The following is a 16,547-nucleotide window of genomic DNA, read 5'->3' as shown; positions in this document are numbered from 1 at the left end:
CAGTACTTCGAACGAGCTCAATCTTTCTGACTGACCTGATACGGGGACGACCGCCGCCACCGCTGCGGCGTCAGAGGCGTCTGTGGCAGCTGCGCAGCGACGAGGTGAGTGCATATATACCGGTTGTCTTGGGAAGCGTTGACTCAACTATGCTCGATGTTGTAGGTCTCTACGGGCTTCTGGTCCCGCTCCTCTTTGCAACCCCCTTAAGCCGTGCTGCGGCTGTTGTTCCACCTCCGGGCATGCCGCCCTTCGCGGCCGCCGAAGGGAAGCTCGTGGCCTCGGGGGTGAGCATCCCGTTCAAGCTCGCCCCGCTGCCGGAGCTGCGAAATGGGTCCGACCAGGCGAAGGACACGCGGCGCCAGATATATGTCGTCCCGGCGTCCGTTGCAGGCGAGACGTTCGAGGTGAGCCGTCGTGTCCGATTGTATACTGCAAAGGGCCGTTGACTGACATCTCCCGCAGCTAATTCTGGACACGGGGAGCGCGGACCTGTGGGTAGACACCAGCATACTGCTTTCCGGTGTATTGTCTGCCCCAGAGCTCCAGGACACCGAGCTCCCCATTCAGCTCAACTACGGGCTGAACGGATCGGACACCACTGCCCGGGGCACGGCGCAACTGGCGAACGTCGGAATGGGAAGCCTGACCGTGCACAGCCAAGCTTTTGGTACGCCCCCATAAATAGACTTTCCCGCTTCACGGCGGGTGGCTGAGCGGCGATTGCCAGGACAGTCAACGTACTCGGCGCGCCCGCAGTTACGCAGTATGGCGACCAGGGAATCTTAGGTTTAGGCCCGTGAGTTTATATGTATATGGTCCGTTTGGCTGATCGACGATGAATTGACGGTTTGCCATGATAGACCGGGTCAGTGGAGTGTCGTCCGGAACGCGCTGTCTAGCTCGCAGTGGAACGAGAAGACATTTTTGTACAATGTGAGTTGCCTCAGGGGCAGCGCCGGCACCCCCAGCTAACAAAACTCCAATGCTATTCTCAGATGTTCAAACAGCATACATCTCTTGGGAATTTCTTTGCCATCGGGTTTGGGACGAGGGACCATGCTGGCGTGGTGCAAGGCGGGAATTTGTCTATAGGTAAGTCGCATCTGACAGGGCTGTGCACGGAAAATTGGACTCATTGATCTATTGGGAACTACAGGCGAAGTCCCCTCCACTCGTGCGGAAATCGTCGATATGCCGAAACTGCCGCTTGCCACAGGACGAGTGTGGGACGTATCCTCGGGAGGATTCTTGGTGAACGGGGCCGCGCCTAATGTTTCTGCTGCGTAGGTTCACACAGTCGCTCTAGAGACCAACGTCTGTATTGCTAACATTCCTATTAGCACCAATAGCGCCGTGGTAAATTACGGAATGATGTTAGACACCGGCGCGTTTGGGGCGTACATCCCGCCGGAATACCTAGCGGCGATTTATAGCCCCGTTCAAGGATCCTCCCTGCTAGATGATGGCGCCTGGAGTGTACCATGCGATACGAGGATGAACGTCTCGGTCATGTTCGGGTTCGTCTGCCATGGTTTTCACCGACGAAACGAGGTGCTAAATTATGACGTTCGGATTTAGCGATGTTGTCTACCCCATCCATCCGCTGGACATGACCGAAGTGTACGACGTACAAGAAGGGACGGTGCTCTGCAGGAGTCTTTTCCAACCCAACACTGACCCGAGGATACGTATGTATCCACCGGTTGCATTTGCACTATAGATACTGATACTCCGCCGCAGCGTTCTTGATTGGCCTCAACGTTCTACGGAACACATACATGTTGTTCAACTACGGGGACGTGGATGATCCCGCGAACACGGCGCCGTACATACAAATACTCAGTGTAAGTCATATTCAGGTCCGCGACTACACCGATGTTGACGTCATTTGCGGTCACACAGATCACAGATGCGGAGGAGGCTTCCAGGGAGTTTGACGCAATGAACACAGCCCGCATTGAGGCTTTCATGGTAAAGGCGGGAATAGTGCCTTCAACCCCATCGTCTCTTCCCGCGCTGGAAGAGACCGTAGTTGAGATGCTCAGGTCTCCTAGCCTCTCTCGTCCCAATCCTTTCCGTGGGTTGGCGTTGTATGGGTTCGCTGCTGCTGCATGTGTCGTCCTCGTTCTATCTTTATTTCGATGTCACTTTCGCCTACCAAGAAATAAAAATCATGTTTGACAACACCGCTGTGTCGAAAGTGTGACGTTACTGAACGCTTTAGACCACAAGATCGTACAGGACAGAAAACAGCCGAGCACGGCACCACCCGCCTTTCGAGATCGGTGGCGTATGACAGACGCGAAAGACGACGTGCTACGTTCCGCTTGCTTCGATCTTCAATACTTCTCTCTCTCAACTTTCTGTCAGGCTCTCTCACCGACTCTTTTCTCTTTATCTCTTTCCCACTCCTATTGTCCCTGCTCGTGCAGGTTTCGTACTGCTGCTCCGGTTCGCATAGTCTCATCACCACACCCCTCACTACAGACGTCGCCTCAGCAAAACATGAAGGTCTCGAAGACGGTAGGCAGCAGCAGGCTTTGGCGCGATCTCCTGCCATCGAGTCGGGGCGATGCGCGCACGTCAATAGAAGATGTGTCGGGCGGCACGCCTTCGCGTGTAGTCTTTCCTTCGAGATCGACGTGTGGCGTTGTGGACAGTCGACGACTCTTCTTTCCACTTACGGACTTGTTCTGACATATGTGTAGACAAACGCGAAGGGCCCCGGCAGCGAGCACGGTTGCGGGGCCGCGCAGGACTGGTGCTTAAGGGCGAGGATATGCGGTCAAATGAAACCCAAATTCCCCCCTCCCTTTCGAACCACATCGTGCGCGTTCGACCGTCTCCCTCCCCGCGTCGTCTCACCGTATCGACCGCATAACCCCAAGGCGACCTCTATCGAAGCTCTTCGCGTCGTGCGAACTCCCCATTTTCCATTCACTTCTTTCTACCTTCTGAACCGCGACTTCCGATGCGACACTGACGGCAGATGGACAACAGCCTCCCCGCTGGGAGGGCGTCGGGGACAATAGCCCCGCGACGCGACGCGCCGCCCACGTGATCGTGATGCGGGAAAGGATTGGGGGAAGCCAAACAAGCGCAAACCAGAGGGATTTTACATATACGGCGCCACGTCGCGTCGCGCTCGCGATCATCGAACCTCGGCTCGTCGTCTCCGCCCCGCCCGTCCCCCCGCCCCCTTTACGACCTACGCGTTATACCCGTTCCCGACGATGTACAAGATCATCCGCCGCATCTCGAGCTCGTTCTTCCCGCGCCCGGACAGGCCCTGGAGCGAAGACGGTGCGTAATGAGCATCAATTGCACCGATCGTTCCGAACACGCGTCTGACGCGCGGTCTGCGTGCTTTTGCCGCATATAGCGACCTCCACGGCTCCTCAGATCGGCCGCAAGCGGAGGCTGAGCACGGACGAGCAGGAGGAGCGCGAGACGACGCCTTCGGCGAAGAAGCAGCGCGCGGAGCTTGAAGAGCAGGCAGAGAGCAAGCGGGACCAGTCGCCTAGCCAGCCGGGGAAGGAGACCGAAGAGGTGAAGGAGGTGACTGAGGGTGTGCGCGAGGTCGAGCTCGAGGATGGCAAGGTCGCCTCGACATCACACGCTGTCGACGGGGAGGCGCCAGCGGAGGGTAGCACGGAGGAGGCAGCTGCTGTCCCTCTTCCGGACTCCCCGGAGTTGAAGGCGACCGTCACCCCGGAGAAAGTCGCAGACGAGGGCGCGAGCAAGGCGGAGGGCTCAGCAGCTGCAGAAGAAGACGCATCGCCGGAGGCCGCAGAGACGACGGTCACTGAGGACATCCTCGCAGCAGCGCTCGAGGACGATGTGCCCGGCTTGACGCTCCCCGCACATACCGATGAGGAAGTACCCTCCACTAAGGCGGCCTCCAGCATACCCGCTTCCCATACCCCCGCGGACGCCGCCCTAGAGACGACCCAGGAAGCGATCGCAGCATAATCGCGCCCGCACTGGACCCACGCCCTCTTGGATACTGCAGTGTGCCGACGTCTCGACGTGCTTCTCTCCCATACCTCTCTCTGCATATACACATACACCCACACATACCGACCGGCCTCAATATTTGCCGCGATACCCTCGCACCACGCTCGCATCCTCCTCTCTGCTGCTCGTCCTTGGCTCGGTCGGACGCACCTGCCTAATCTATGGAGATTAATGTATACTGACCGCTGCTATGTTGTTTGTACGATGCGTCCCCCACGTCGCTCTTTACCATCTATCATCCATCTCGCTCGCACCGCTTCCCTCACCCGCGTGTTCTCCCTGCTTTCGTGCTATCCGCTCGATCTCTTGTGTTTGTATCCTTCTATTCCTCCCCATCGTCAGAATTTGTGAATCGCTTTCACTTTCGTGGAGAGATCTGTATCACCCTATCCTCCTCCATTAGCAGCTCATCCACCTGGACCCCGTCAGTTCCTGCTCCCCTGATTCACATATGCTGTCTCGCACCGTGGGACGGAGCATCTGCTTGTGTCGTCAACAGCAACGGTCTATTCCTAGGTGCGCTGCCGCTCTTGAGGTGTCTCCGGTGTTCAGCTGACTAGTGTTCAGTATCGGCGCTCCGCTCCGCTGTCTCACTGAGTCAGGTTGACACCTCGCGCGTCCAATACATGGCTCCGGAGGTTGTACCATTTGGCTTTGGCGGCTACCACTGCGAAGACCGTCCGGACGTTCCAGCTCTGGTATCTTTGGGCGAGAGCATGCAAGTCGAGGACATCCTACCGCGGCAAATGAGCTCAAAGGTTTTGCTCTTGTGCATCCGACTGCCCATGGCATGGGCGAAGCTGTACAATCCACTATTCCTGGTCAGCACATGATGAAATCCTTGCACATCCGCTTCTCGACTTACCGTACTGATCTCTCAGATATGCGTCACACGTTGCTGTTCATTTGGTCATCCCCAGTGCAATCATAGCAATCTCATTTGCTTCTCCACAACGAATCAGTTGCCACATGCCCAGCATGTACGCTCCGACATTCTCGGTAGGGTATATGAGTTGCGGGTTCATCTTTTGCAGGTTGTCTTGGGCGATAGGCAGCGGATGTTGCCCTTTGATTATGATGACGCAACACGGGTTGTATCATACGAGGTGCGTGTTGTATCGCGCGAGTCAGTGCGTTGTGTTGCATAATGATCATCGACCGCTTGCTCGTCAGCCGCTCGCGGATGTGGATTGCGATCCCAACCGACGCTGCACCCGTTGCGCCGAGGGCGCCAAAGCCGCATTCTCATCCTTCACGGTGACGATGATCGGCGGCCTGACGTATCCAGGCCATACTGCAAGTGAGCCTCGCCGCCGTCAGCCTCCCACCGGCGTGCGCATGGCGTTCATCTGCGCGCCGCACGAGGCGAGAACGCCTGTACTTCCCGCTATCCGGCCCTTGCCCCGTGGCGCAGCGCGCCCTGCTGTATAACTGCCCTCGTACGTTACTTCTTACACCTTCTCCTCTCTGCCCTCCCTGGCAGGCCCACGACTTGACCTCTGAACATACTACTGACCTCTCGGTGCACCATCTAACGATGCTCAGCTCGCTCTCCCGGATCTTCCAGCCCAGCCCGGCTGCAAACTCGGACCAGGCGCGCCCCCTTGTTGACACCGAAAAGGACGCAGACTCCAAATCGAAAGCGAACGGGACGAACGAGAACAGTCTCCGTCTCGTCCTCGGGTCGTCGCAACACTCGGACAGCGCGCCACTCCTCGGCCGGCACTACGCCGCCTCGCACCTCTCCCTCCACAGCGGCATGCCCGAATCCCCGCGCGCAGGACCCTCACACGTCTCCTGGAAGACACCCACCCCGAGCCTGCTACAGCAGCAACAGCCGCGGCAGAGTGGGCAGGAAAGCCCCGCATCCTCGCACACGCAAGTGCCCATGTGGGGCACACAAGGGATGAACCGCACCGCATCCGCGTCCTCGCCCTCGCTCCTGCCGACACCCCTGTCGACTGCATCCACGTCGCAGACGTATCGGCCGAGCTCAGTGGGGAAGCGCAGCTCGCTCTCGGTGGGGTTCACCGCGGACTCGGCGAACGCCTCGGAGGACTCGGACGGAGACAGCGTGCACTCGAGCCGCAGCGCGAACGTGCCGAAGCCGCTGTCGCCGATACACGAGCTGCACCACTTCCCGCCGCAGCGCATGGTGTCGATGGACAGCGGCCTCCGGACACCGGACTCGACCAAGACCTTCGACAGACTAGGTGAGTACCACGCACACCTTCGCGTGCTGTACAGTGTTCAATCCGGATGCTGCGCAGGTGGGGTTTCCCCAGCACAGAACGCATTCCTCAACCGGCCCCTGAAGCGCTCCACAAGCCAAACATCCAACAGCACGTTCCGGTCCAACATCTCCACCGCCGCACCCACTATCCCACCCCTCGATCTACGCCCCGACTTCCAGAACGCAGTTGGTGTCCCGCATGGGCCTCATTCCCCCGGGCTGCTCGCCCCACCCCCACGGAAATCTCGCCTGCCCCCGCCCGCGCTCCCCACCGTGATCGGGAGCCCCATCCAGACAAACAAGGTGTCCGTGATCTACGAGGACGGCGCGTCCGCGCGCACGAGCGCGAGCTTCATCACCGCGCCCTCGCTCAACTCGCCCGACGCCGAGGCGGGCCCGCCCATCTTCGTTGCACACGACTACGCGCACTCCACTGGCACAGACGGCACGGATACCGAAGAAACCGACGCGACGCAGCGCGGCACCCGGCCGCTCCCCGCGGGCCTGTTCGACGTCGACCTGCTGAACGCCGAGTTCGGGGTCGTGCGCCCGACCTCCCGCTCCAGCCTGCGCCCCCCGACCGTGAGCACGGGCCCGGGCACGCCGCGCACGTACACGCGCAGCGCGTCCCCAGCGTCGAGCTCGGAGTCGTTCCTCCAGCGGCGCTGGCTCAAGGGCCTCTCGTTCGGCTCCGACCGCTTCGTGCTGCCCCCCGGGGCCGTCCCGAAGCACAAGGCGCAGCCGAGCCACGCGTGCATGCTGTTCTGGCTGGGCTTCGTCGCGCCGTGGTGCTGGCTCATCGGCGGGTGGCTGCTCACGCGCGCGGGCGCAGTCAGCACGGACGGGCTCGCGGCGGAGACGGGGCCGGTGCTCCCGCTGTGGCACCGGCGGAGGAAGAACAGCGGGCCGCCGCCGCCGCTGCCAGACGCGAAGGAGGGCGAAAAGCAGGGGGCGGGGAGCGTGCCTGTTCCGGAGCGGGTGAAGAGCGCGGCGGAGCGGCGGATCAAGGCGAAGTCGTGGTACCCGCTCGTCGCGCCGTCGCTCGAGTCGCTCACGCCGTCGACGGGGAGCGGGACGTCGACGCGGAAGCTGAAGCGGTGCTTGCCGAGCTCGAGCAGGCGGGGCGTCGACCCGTGGATCCAGCGGTGTCGGATGGCGGCGGCGGCGAGCGGCGTGCTCATCTTTGCGGCGTTCGTGGTTGCGATCGTGCTTGTCGCGGGGGTGCGGATGTGAGGCTGGAGGTGGAGTGGCTCGTGAGTTGTGTTGCTGCAGGTCGCTGTGATATATATCCCGTTAAATATTCCGTCCTTTATAGTGGCCTACATGTCTATGTACTGCGGGTGTATGTAGCTCTAGCCCGGCCGCTCTATAGCAGCGCCTTCGGTGTGCCATATCTGCTGTTCAAGAACTCGTGTATCTCTTTCGCTGCAGAACCCCATCAGTATCTCGCATCAGCAGCTCCCATTCCTACCACTTACCAAGGTCGCCCGGGGCCTCTTGCGTGATGAGATGTCCCGCCGAGAACACCCTGACATGCGACGAGTTCGCCGGCCGTCTATACACAGTCTTCCTCCGTAGCTCGTGCTCGCTACACCCAGCGCGCATCAGCATCCGCGCCCAATCCGGCCGTGCTCTCACATTGGGACTCACTGTGCGGTAAGCTTCCCCGCGACGAGCCAGCGCAGCTCGACGCGCTCGTCCAACCCCGACAGCAGCTCGAAGCACTCAAACGGCGCGTAGTTCTCCGCGAAGCACACCGCCTCCTGCACCCCGGGCATCTTCAGCTTCAGCTGCCCATCGGGCCCCGCGTGCAGCCCGCACTCGACGTAGATCTTGAGCACGGCGGGGTCCCACGCCGCGAAGAAGGGGATCGCGGAGAACTGCTGCAGCGCTTCCTCTCTTTCCGAGGGTGTCAGAATTATACGTTCATGAGGCGGGAGAGGGGCTAATGGGGCTGGGACGTACCGGGAGGACCAGCCGTCGCGCCGCCCGACGGCGCCGAGGACATAGTTGCGCGTGGGCTGGGTGCTCACTGGTTCTGCGTACGGCGCGGGGAGGATCATGGCGTCGACTAGGACGATGTGCTTGAACAGCACAGGGTGCGAGATCGCAGCCCGGACGCTGGTGCATATATCAGGTCTGTTAATGCAAGTTTGTCAAGGAGCTAGACGACCTACGTGCTGCATGCGCCGAAGGAGTGGGCTACGTATACGATGTTGCGCCCTTGCAAGCCCTGCGCGAGGCGCTGCTCGCTTTCGGCCTGGGGCAGACGAGGCAGGTGCGTCGGGAGAGGGTCGGCCGACGCGGATGGGGGCAGGTAGTGCCAGAGGAAGTTCAGGATGTCTCTGGTGTTGTCCCGCCAGTCGACTGTAGTACGTTCATCATCATGAGCATGGGCATATGCGCCAAAACAAAGGGGCCTACAAATGCCATCAAGCTGGTCTCGGTTGACGAGCGCAGCGTCGCCGTGGTTTCTTGCCTCCCAGAGCCAAACCTCGCTGATCACGTATTTAGCGTGAGCCTCATGAGTCTCTATGAGACGCTGCAACGCAGGCTCCCAAATCTACGGAAGAAATGAATATAGAGACTTCAGAGCATCAAGAACCACATTTTCGACCTACCTCTTTGGGAAACCCGTTGGCGTGAGCGCAGAACAGCGTGAGGCCATCCGCAGGGTCACTCCCGCTCGCGTGCTGCTTTCTAACATAACGATTCACGCAGTTCCACATCGACTTGCGCCCCAGCGGGAGGTGGTCTAGCTCGCCACGCCATTGCTTCTCTTTCACGTCCAAGATGGTCTCCGCCGTCTTCTTGGCGGACGCCTTGAACTCGTCCTTATTGGGGGACCATTTCGGCAGCGGCGGGAGCGGTATGTCCGGGGTGGTCCGAGGGGAGGCGCAGGGGACGAGATGGGTGGAAAGCGTGAACCACGCGTCGAGGAGAGAGTTCCGCGGGGGCGAAGGTACTGGGTTCGGGCGTCCGGCCGCTTCTGCTCCCGAGGCTGGGGCTTCTATGGGCACGAGCTCCTTCGGGTGGCACGTTGGTAGCTGATACGGTTCAGGGGGCGGAAATATGGGGTTGGTGTCCTTCGTGAAGTCCATCGTGGCGGTCCGGCGAGACCTGGAGGTTTGTCAGGGGTGGGTGTTCTGTCCGGAGGATGTGGCTGAGGCAGCGCTGTGCGTGAGACTCCGGGTCGACGTCGGACGTGGACGGTCAGAAAGCTACCACGTTCTGGCTGTTCTGGCAGGCTCTCAGCGCTGTGATATATGGCGCGCGCGATCGATCCACTGGGGGCAGTCTGTGGCGGTAGATGGCTGCAGAGCTAGGCGCGGTGTGGCACGGTCAGGCGGATCCGTAGGCGGCTCTGTGCAAGCCGACTCCCGAGCCACAAATACACGTGGAATCGTATGTTCCTCGTTGAGAATGTTTCCGAATGGCTTTGCCGCTACAACACTCGTTGGTCTTATACATGCATCATGTAATACATCCCAGCTCATCAACATGCATCCTGCATCACCTTCGTGCCTCTCCTGACTTCCTCTGGTCATCCACTCTACATTACCCAAGGAGCTGCTTCGCCCTGAAGCCCGCGCACGATTCAGCCACCTATGACTTGAACATAAAGCATAAGCACTCACGCGAAGGTCCAGAGGTTTTGAGGATTGTTGTACGTGTCGGCCGTGTACGCGAAGCGGACTGTATGCAAGAATGTGGATCAGACGCGCACACGCCGAAGAGTGGTTTGCGCAACTGACAGTGGGGCAACTCTGAGCGGTACTCTGTGGGGACGCGTTAATCATGATGAGCTACACAGACTGTACAACGACTTACCAATGGGCAGCGTCTCGTCGAGGAAGCTGTAGGCTGTTGACCAAGCATGTCAGGTGTGTCCACGTCGTCTTGCATGCGCGTGCTGCTCACCAATACGCCAGTTGTGACTGCGGAGATAGTATCGTCAGCCCGAGCTGTCAGGCAATGACTAGACGTGTGAAGCGTACCGGAAGTCACCAGAGACGAGCCTGATATATCGCAGAATCCACTCGTCAGTAACGTACACCAAGCCACACCGAACCCTACTCACAAATCCGGGGGCGCCAAGGGGTCCTGCAAACCATCATATTAGCATCAAACCAAGCCACCACATGCTCTCTCCGGCACTCACGTCCTTCAGGTTCGCTGTCTTGATCTCCGAGTCGATGTCAAACCACTCCAGCACCTGGTTGCCGGCCATACCTGCGCAGCCCCGCTCAATATCCGCGCACCACCACCGCGATGCCCGAGGACTACGTACCCTTGAACTGGGTCGCGAGCCCGGGCTTGCCGCCGAAGAGCGCGATCTTCGTGTTGTGGCGCTCGTTCATGAGCGTGCTGAACATCGCGCACGTCGACGCGCAATTGCCGTTGCCGACTGTATCCCGAAGGGCGCGTTAGTAGCTGACGACACGACGTCGTTCAGGCAAGACCTACCGATGGCGATTTTGCTGAACGAAACAAGCATTGAGTTGCGGCGTCATCATGCAAGCAACAAGAAACGCACCTCGGGTCGAACGGAGGGTCCTCAGGGAGGTCCACGCTGAACGGACACACATCCTGTGCCCTTCGTAAGTACACCTCTCACGTATTACACAACATCACATCGACTGACAAGGAAGCGCTGCGACTCGACGAACGTCTGCCCGTTGATGACCCGGCTCGACGGCGGGGACATATAGTTGTCCGACGAGCTCCGCTGCGTGTTGTTCAGGAACGCCCAGTTGTCCCCGGCGTAGAACGCGACGTTCGAGTCCAGGCCGAGCGCGATGTCTGACGCGAGGATCTTCTGCGCGAGTGGGTTCGCGCGGTTCGTCGACTGGAAGCCGCTTTGGTACGTGCATTAAGCGAAAGCTGGGGGCGCATTGTAGGGGAGAGATGGCTTACGGGTTCTGGAAGCTGCCGAGGCTCTTGGTGCCTGTGAGGAAGGCGTGCAGGAACTGGCCAAGGCAGACGAAGCCACCTGGAAGGGAGGGTCAGCTCTGCGTGCAGAATCTGGCTGGTAAACCGTGCGTACCACCGTTGTTAGTGAGGTCAACGAGAAGCTGGCTCACGCCCGCTTCCTGGAACTGTGTCACGGTGGCCTGCACGTCCGTCTGGAACTGGTCGAAGTCATCAGGCTCGAATGAGCCCACGAACATCTAGCGAACCACAAAAATATCTCTATTAGCGTCGCCTCACTCACACAGAGCCCCACCAATACGCACCACACCAGTCTTCTTGTCCGGGAGGATGAAGGACTTGATCACGCCCTCGCTGCCGTTAACCGCGGGAAGCGTGGGCTGGAACTCGGAGGGAAGCCCGATCGCGGTCTTTGCGGAGACGTCCACGATCGCGGCCCTTGCGAGCTTCCTGGTCGTCCGTCTCTTCGACAGATTCGCGAGCACCGCGGAGTCTTTGTTGTCGACGCCGTTCGTGTCCGGCTTCGCAGCGCAGTTCACCGCCCAGCTGCACGGCCCGCACAGTCAGCCTCCACGTCCAACGTGGACGCGCGCGTCGACACTCACAAGTCCGCGCCGTCCGTGAACGGCGCCCCGAGGTAGTTCGTGAGGAACGGGACCTTCACCGTCTCCGCGCGCGTCGAGTTGACCGGGATGAGCTTCAGCGTGAGCGTGTTCTGCGTCGGGAACTGCGGGCCCGAGATATCGCCGAGGCGCTGCGAGAACGTCGTGCCCGAGATACGGTAGCTGCTGAACGCGCTGTTCACGCGCACCCCAAGGTCGAGGTAGTTGCCGGACTGCGTCTCCGCGATCTTGACCGCGTACGCGTACGGGTCGACGCCCTCGATCGCGAGCACACGGGCGCCCGCGAGGCGCTGCCAGTCGAACTTGATGGAGTCGAAGAAGGAGGTGAACTCGGTGCCGAGCTGGTTGATGAACGCGACGGAGTCCGGCGCGACGAACACGCTCTGCTGCCCGTTCTCCTCGAGCGTCACGATCGGCGCGGGGAGGATGTTCTGGAAGGACGTGGCGCAGTCGGGGAACCAGCCTAGGGGGCGCAGGCTGAGCGCGAGCTGGGGAGGGAGGAGCGCGGTACTCACGGGTGTGCCCATCGTTGAGCTGGGTGGTGAAGTCATACAGATCCTTGTTGAAGTCAAAGTCCGTCTGTGCGCGCGTTCAGAATTTGAAGGATGGGGGCCACACCGTGATCTCCGCGAGCGCCGAGTACTCACCGCGTAGTGCGTCTGGTTGATCCTCGCGAGCTGCGCGCGGATGTTCGTCGTCGAGTCCTGGAACGGCGCGGGCGACTTGAGGTAGTAGTCCTCGAACGTGTAGAAATCGAACACACGCGAGACCACGTCGAGCACGTTCTGCCGCAGCGTCTCGTTGAACGGGAACGACTTCATGCACGCGAGCGCGTCCGCGGGCGGCACGAACGTCTTGCCCGCGATCTTCAAGCATGGGTCTGCCGCCGCGGCCGCGGCCACAGTGGCCGGGGCGGCGAGTGCGGCGGGCACGGCGCTGAGGGCTGCAGCGAGGGCCGCGAGACGGCCGAGTGAAGGCGACATGGTCCGTGAGCAGAGTGTGTGCAAACGAGTACCCGGGCGAGCGGCAGCGTCCTCAGACCGTGAGGGCACGTCCTCTCCCCGACGGTCCGCGCCGCGTATTTATACATGTCTCGCACTCGTCCGGTCGTCCCTTCGGGCGCGATGCGCTCCGGGCGACGGCCAATGATGCCAGTCTCCAACGCGCTGGATCGCTCGCCGCAGGGTTCCTGGGGTGATGCGACGCCCCGAGAAGAAGCGTCGCGACTCTGATACATAAATCTCGCGATTCCAGATATCGTGTGCAGCGATGGCCCGGCGGAGAGGGAGCCCGCGACAGGAGCATGTGGGCGAGGGGGAGGGTGCGAGCGTCGAGGCTGCGCCCGTCCCCGCGGGGCCATGTGCGCGTGCGCGTCGCGCTGATGACATGGACTGCTGCCGACCGCCTTTCTCAGCACGTCTCTCTCACAGGGGAAAATGCACCGCGATCGTTGGCATCCTTGCATTGGGCGATAAGCGGCTATATAGAACGTCTTCGGCCGTGCTAGGTCCGCGAGGGCTGCTTCTGCTGAGCTGTTTCGCCGCGCCTTCAATTGCGACGTCCTGGTTAGTGGCGTGCACCATATCGGAAGTGGTCGCATGGTAGGCAAACATGTTGTGGATAGCTGTAGAGCACAGTGGACAAAGTTCGTACAGGGTGGTGGTGGTTGCAAGCGAAGAGTAGCACATGGACCTGATTCAGACTTTTGGAAATGCTGGCAAAGTTGCCACCGGAATGTCAGCATACAAGCCATCTCCATTGACTTCGCGCGCCGGAGCTTTATATATCTAAGCATCTCGTACGTATAGGTATGCTAAGAGGCTTATAGAGGCCCATGTACTGACGCTGTAGTCTCGTTGCTCATGCCTTCATTTCGAACCGGAGGCCGAAGGTCCTCAAGTTGAATTCAAGACCGAGGCTTTGTCAGATGAAGCGACGATGACTCGTCCATTGATAGTATACGCTTTCCAATCGCTCTAATCTACACAAATCCAAGTAGTCCTATAGTACAAGAGTGACATCCGTAGGGCGAGGAAATATGTGCGCGTCAAGACACACCTAGAGTCTGAGATACACCCCGGTCCCCTATGACAATGAATATCCCAAAGACTCAGAGCTTCGCACGCGTCTTTGCGCCGGGTGGGGTGATCGTAACCTTGCCCTCCTTCATGAGCTCCTTCAGCTTGTCGCGCAGGAGGCGCCGCAGGAGCTTCCCGCTCGGGTTCTTCGGCACCACGTCGATGAACATCACGCCCGCGAGCCACTTGTACTGCGTCTTGTGCTTCGTGACGTACTGCGGGGCCGTCAGCGAGCGGAGATGGATGTCAACAGACAAGGGCTCACCTCCGTGATCGCGTCGCGCACGCGCTGCTCCTCCGTTGGAGCGCGGGAGATGCGCGCCTGCGTCTCCTCCTTGGGCGTGATGAACGCGAACGGGAGCTCGCCGGAGTACTCGTCGGGCGCGCCGATGACACAGACGTCGGCGACGTCGGGGTGGTCGAGCAGCAGGCCTTCTAGTTCCGCAGGGGCGACTGTATGCGGCGTCAGCGCCGTGGACTAACATAAACGCGTACGCCCGTGACATACCTTGGAAGCCGCGAACCTTGATAAGTTCCTGCAAAGAAGGAATTAGCATCGGATGGTATGGGGTGTCGGCTGCGGAAGGGCCTACCTTGATCCTGTCCACGATGTACAGCTCCTTCTTCTCGTTGACGTACCCTTCATCGCCGGTATACACCCAGCCATCCTTGAAAGTCTCCGCCGTCCTGCGTAATCAATCAGCATCTGGCATACATATCCTACTACCTGAGACTCACGCCTCCGGGTTATTCAGGTACCCAATCGCCATGCTCGGGCCCGTGACCACGATCTGGCCCGTCTCGCCAGGCTTGCCCCACGTATTGTCCGCCTTGAGGATGCGCACCTGCGTGCCCGGGATGAGCACGCCCGCGCTCCCGGGCGTCCCGATGCGCATCGTCAGCTGCGGGAAGGACACGGTCGTGCACGTCTCGGTCATGCCGTAGCCCTGCCCGATCCCGCTGTTTGGAAGCACGCGCGCGAGCTGGTTCGTGAGCTCCGCGCTGAGCGGCGCCGCGCCGCTTGTCGTCATCTTCACGCCGCTGAGGTCGTACTTCTTTACTATCGGGTCCTGGGAGAAAGTGTGAGCTTATGGACGCGGGCAGGGTATGAAGCAAAGGTGAGACGGACTTTGCATAGCAGGACAATCATGGGCGGGACGAGCGCCAGATGTGCGACTTTGTACTTCACGATGCTGTCCAGTGCGTTTCGCAGGTTGAAGCGCTGCACGATGACGAGGGTAGCCTATATGACAATTTAGCGAATCTTTGTAACTGGAGCAAAGACGTAGGCATACCCCGCAAAGCATGAAGTAGTGCAAGCTAACGACGACACCATAAATATCTGAAAGCCTAATCAGAGAGGCCCTCGTCTTGCGCATTGTGTTACGAACGATAGAAAGGCAGAACTAGAGCAGTTATGTGAGTATATGCGTCCACTTCACGAAAAGATCGCCATTGAGCACATACCTCCAAGCACGCGATCACCAGGCGCATATCGCTGCTTCTCTATGGGCGTGCCGACGTCGTGTATATCCGCATATTGCTTCATCTGCACGACGTTCGCAATAATCGCGTAATGCGGTATCATCACCGCCTTTGGCCGACCGGTCGTTCCGCTCGAGAAGAACAGCAGCGCAAGCTTCGTCTTGCCCTCGCCCGGCTTCAGGACCGGCTCGACCCAGCGTTTCGTCTGTGCGAGCCCTTCCCGGACCAAATCGTCGACAGTAAGATGTTGACCACCTGACGGGGTGTCGTAGAGCGCGACACGGTCAAGTGGGATGCCAGCAATGCGCGCGGCCTCGAGCCCGACCTTAAGCGAGTCTGGGTGGATGAAGAGCGCGGTGGCCTTGGCGGTTTGAATCTGGTATACGAGCTCGTCGGCCGTATATGCGGGGTTAGCGCCTCTGTCACGAAAGTGTAAGTACCCGACTGATAGTAGGCCTTGGAATATGGACGAGAACATACGTGAAGATACCGCCAACACGGTGCGTTGCCCTGTGCAATTCGCATAAAATCAGTTTGCGAGATAACAGACTAGGCGGAAGACACTGCGTACCATATAACAACAGGATAATCTAGAGAGTATGTCGTCAATTACACGAGTTATACCATTGCTCTAGGGAAAACACATACCGATGTGATTTGGCCCGTATGCGCATACTGAGCGTAGTAAATAAATGAGCACATGACGCTTTCCAGGACATAACAACGGGGTGAACGCACCAACATCACCATCACCTATACCGTGTTTCACAGCCGTCAGCATTATCGTAATGTGAGGTTGAGCCTGTGTCCACTCACCAATATTCCAACGTATGCTCATGGCGTTGGCGAGACCCCAGACGCGTGCGCGCACCTGGTCGCCGGTGACCTCGCGACCCGTCGCATCTTCGATAAACCATGCTGGCGGGCGTTGATGGAGAGCTTGACCGCCAAGTGGATGGTGGCCGTCAAAGAGGAACTGGGGGATGGTCACGTCGTCGGGAATAGGCGCGAGCGCCCCGCCATCAGCGTACACAGTCGGGATGGAGTCGCTCGTCTTCGCTTCTACCGCCATCTTGCTCGTCTACTTCCGTCGCGTTCTTGGCTCTAAACTCGTCTAGGATGCTGCGCCGCTGTTCCGCACGTGAGGATACGATGGTGAGTGCCCGGGAGATGTGT

The 16,547-nt window shown here is 59.7% G+C and overlaps 4 protein-coding genes across 4 annotated transcripts; 1 reads left to right on the top strand and 3 right to left on the bottom strand.

The window, feature by feature from the left end:
• The first annotated feature begins 43 nt into the window (after positions 1-43).
• On the top strand, positions 44-4,281 carry TRAVEDRAFT_74718 (acid protease). The gene is made up of 13 exons (XM_008045548.1): positions 44-104; positions 166-407; positions 466-670; positions 736-799; positions 864-936; positions 999-1,095; positions 1,160-1,286; positions 1,344-1,520; positions 1,582-1,691; positions 1,744-1,847; positions 1,906-1,974; positions 3,246-3,306; positions 3,386-4,281. The coding sequence occupies exons 2-13, from the start codon at positions 243-245 to the stop codon at positions 3,973-3,975; spliced, it is 1,842 nt and encodes a 613-aa protein (XP_008043739.1). The 5' UTR covers positions 44-104; positions 166-242; the 3' UTR covers positions 3,976-4,281.
• A 2,283-nt stretch (positions 4,282-6,564) lies between these two features.
• On the bottom strand, positions 6,565-9,354 carry TRAVEDRAFT_74716 (uncharacterized protein; the record flags this gene model as incomplete). Its single annotated transcript, XM_008045547.1, has 7 exons — positions 6,565-7,678; positions 7,732-7,841; positions 7,904-8,152; positions 8,219-8,374; positions 8,431-8,620; positions 8,678-8,816; positions 8,875-9,354. The coding sequence occupies 7 exons, from the start codon at positions 9,352-9,354 to the stop codon at positions 7,620-7,622; spliced, it is 1,383 nt and encodes a 460-aa protein (XP_008043738.1). The 3' UTR covers positions 6,565-7,619.
• A 340-nt stretch (positions 9,355-9,694) lies between these two features.
• Positions 9,695-12,843, bottom strand: TRAVEDRAFT_154838 (uncharacterized protein). The gene is made up of 18 exons (XM_008045546.1): positions 12,456-12,843; positions 12,324-12,387; positions 11,791-12,271; positions 11,491-11,731; positions 11,301-11,424; positions 11,171-11,246; positions 10,899-11,112; positions 10,791-10,843; positions 10,721-10,734; positions 10,545-10,661; positions 10,416-10,486; positions 10,335-10,357; positions 10,252-10,272; positions 10,175-10,191; positions 10,085-10,117; positions 10,009-10,032; positions 9,892-9,949; positions 9,695-9,833 (listed from the first exon to the last, which is right to left on the bottom strand). Exons 1-18 carry the CDS (start codon positions 12,789-12,791, stop codon positions 9,812-9,814), a joined length of 1,989 nt encoding a protein of 662 aa, XP_008043737.1. The 5' UTR covers positions 12,792-12,843; the 3' UTR covers positions 9,695-9,811.
• An 894-nt stretch (positions 12,844-13,737) lies between these two features.
• On the bottom strand, positions 13,738-16,443 carry TRAVEDRAFT_74714 (acetyl-CoA synthetase-like protein; the record flags this gene model as incomplete). The annotated part of the gene is made up of 14 exons (XM_008045545.1): positions 13,738-14,101; positions 14,152-14,339; positions 14,395-14,422; positions 14,480-14,573; positions 14,625-14,956; positions 15,016-15,129; positions 15,182-15,228; positions 15,278-15,292; positions 15,354-15,790; positions 15,852-15,881; positions 15,943-15,961; positions 16,020-16,046; positions 16,110-16,124; positions 16,188-16,443. 14 exons carry the CDS (start codon positions 16,441-16,443, stop codon positions 13,919-13,921), a joined length of 1,785 nt encoding a protein of 594 aa, XP_008043736.1. The 3' UTR covers positions 13,738-13,918.
• Positions 16,444-16,547: the final 104 nt, after the last annotated feature.

The sequence above is a fragment of the Trametes versicolor genome (assembly GCF_000271585.1).
Source record: "Trametes versicolor FP-101664 SS1 unplaced genomic scaffold TRAVEscaffold_12, whole genome shotgun sequence".
In the NCBI taxonomy this organism is placed as follows: Eukaryota; Fungi; Basidiomycota; class Agaricomycetes; order Polyporales; family Polyporaceae; genus Trametes; species Trametes versicolor.
This window is presented reverse-complemented; position numbering and strand designations above follow the sequence as displayed.

What these genes read in the sequence shown, in the direction of transcription:
- TRAVEDRAFT_74718 (XM_008045548.1), top strand. Translation starts at nt 243, where the DNA reads ATGCCGCCCTTCGCGGCCGCCGAAGGGAAGCTCGTGGCCTCGGGGGTG. An exon ending in CCCGCATTGAGGCTTTCATG is followed by an intron (nt 1,975 to 3,245) that starts GTAAAGGCGGGA and finishes ACGATGTACAAG; the next exon opens with ATCATCCGCCGCATCTCGAG. An exon ending in CAGGCCCTGGAGCGAAGACG is followed by an intron (nt 3,307 to 3,385) that starts GTGCGTAATGAG and finishes TGCCGCATATAG; the next exon opens with CGACCTCCACGGCTCCTCAG.
- TRAVEDRAFT_154838 (XM_008045546.1), bottom strand. Translation starts at nt 12,791, where the DNA reads ATGTCGCCTTCACTCGGCCGTCTCGCGGCCCTCGCTGCAGCCCTCAGC. An exon ending in TCAACCAGACGCACTACGCG is followed by an intron (nt 12,388 to 12,455) that starts GTGAGTACTCGG and finishes ACGCGCGCACAG; the next exon opens with ACGGACTTTGACTTCAACAA. An exon ending in GCTCGCGACCCAGTTCAAGG is followed by an intron (nt 10,487 to 10,544) that starts GTACGTAGTCCT and finishes GGGGCTGCGCAG; the next exon opens with GTATGGCCGGCAACCAGGTG.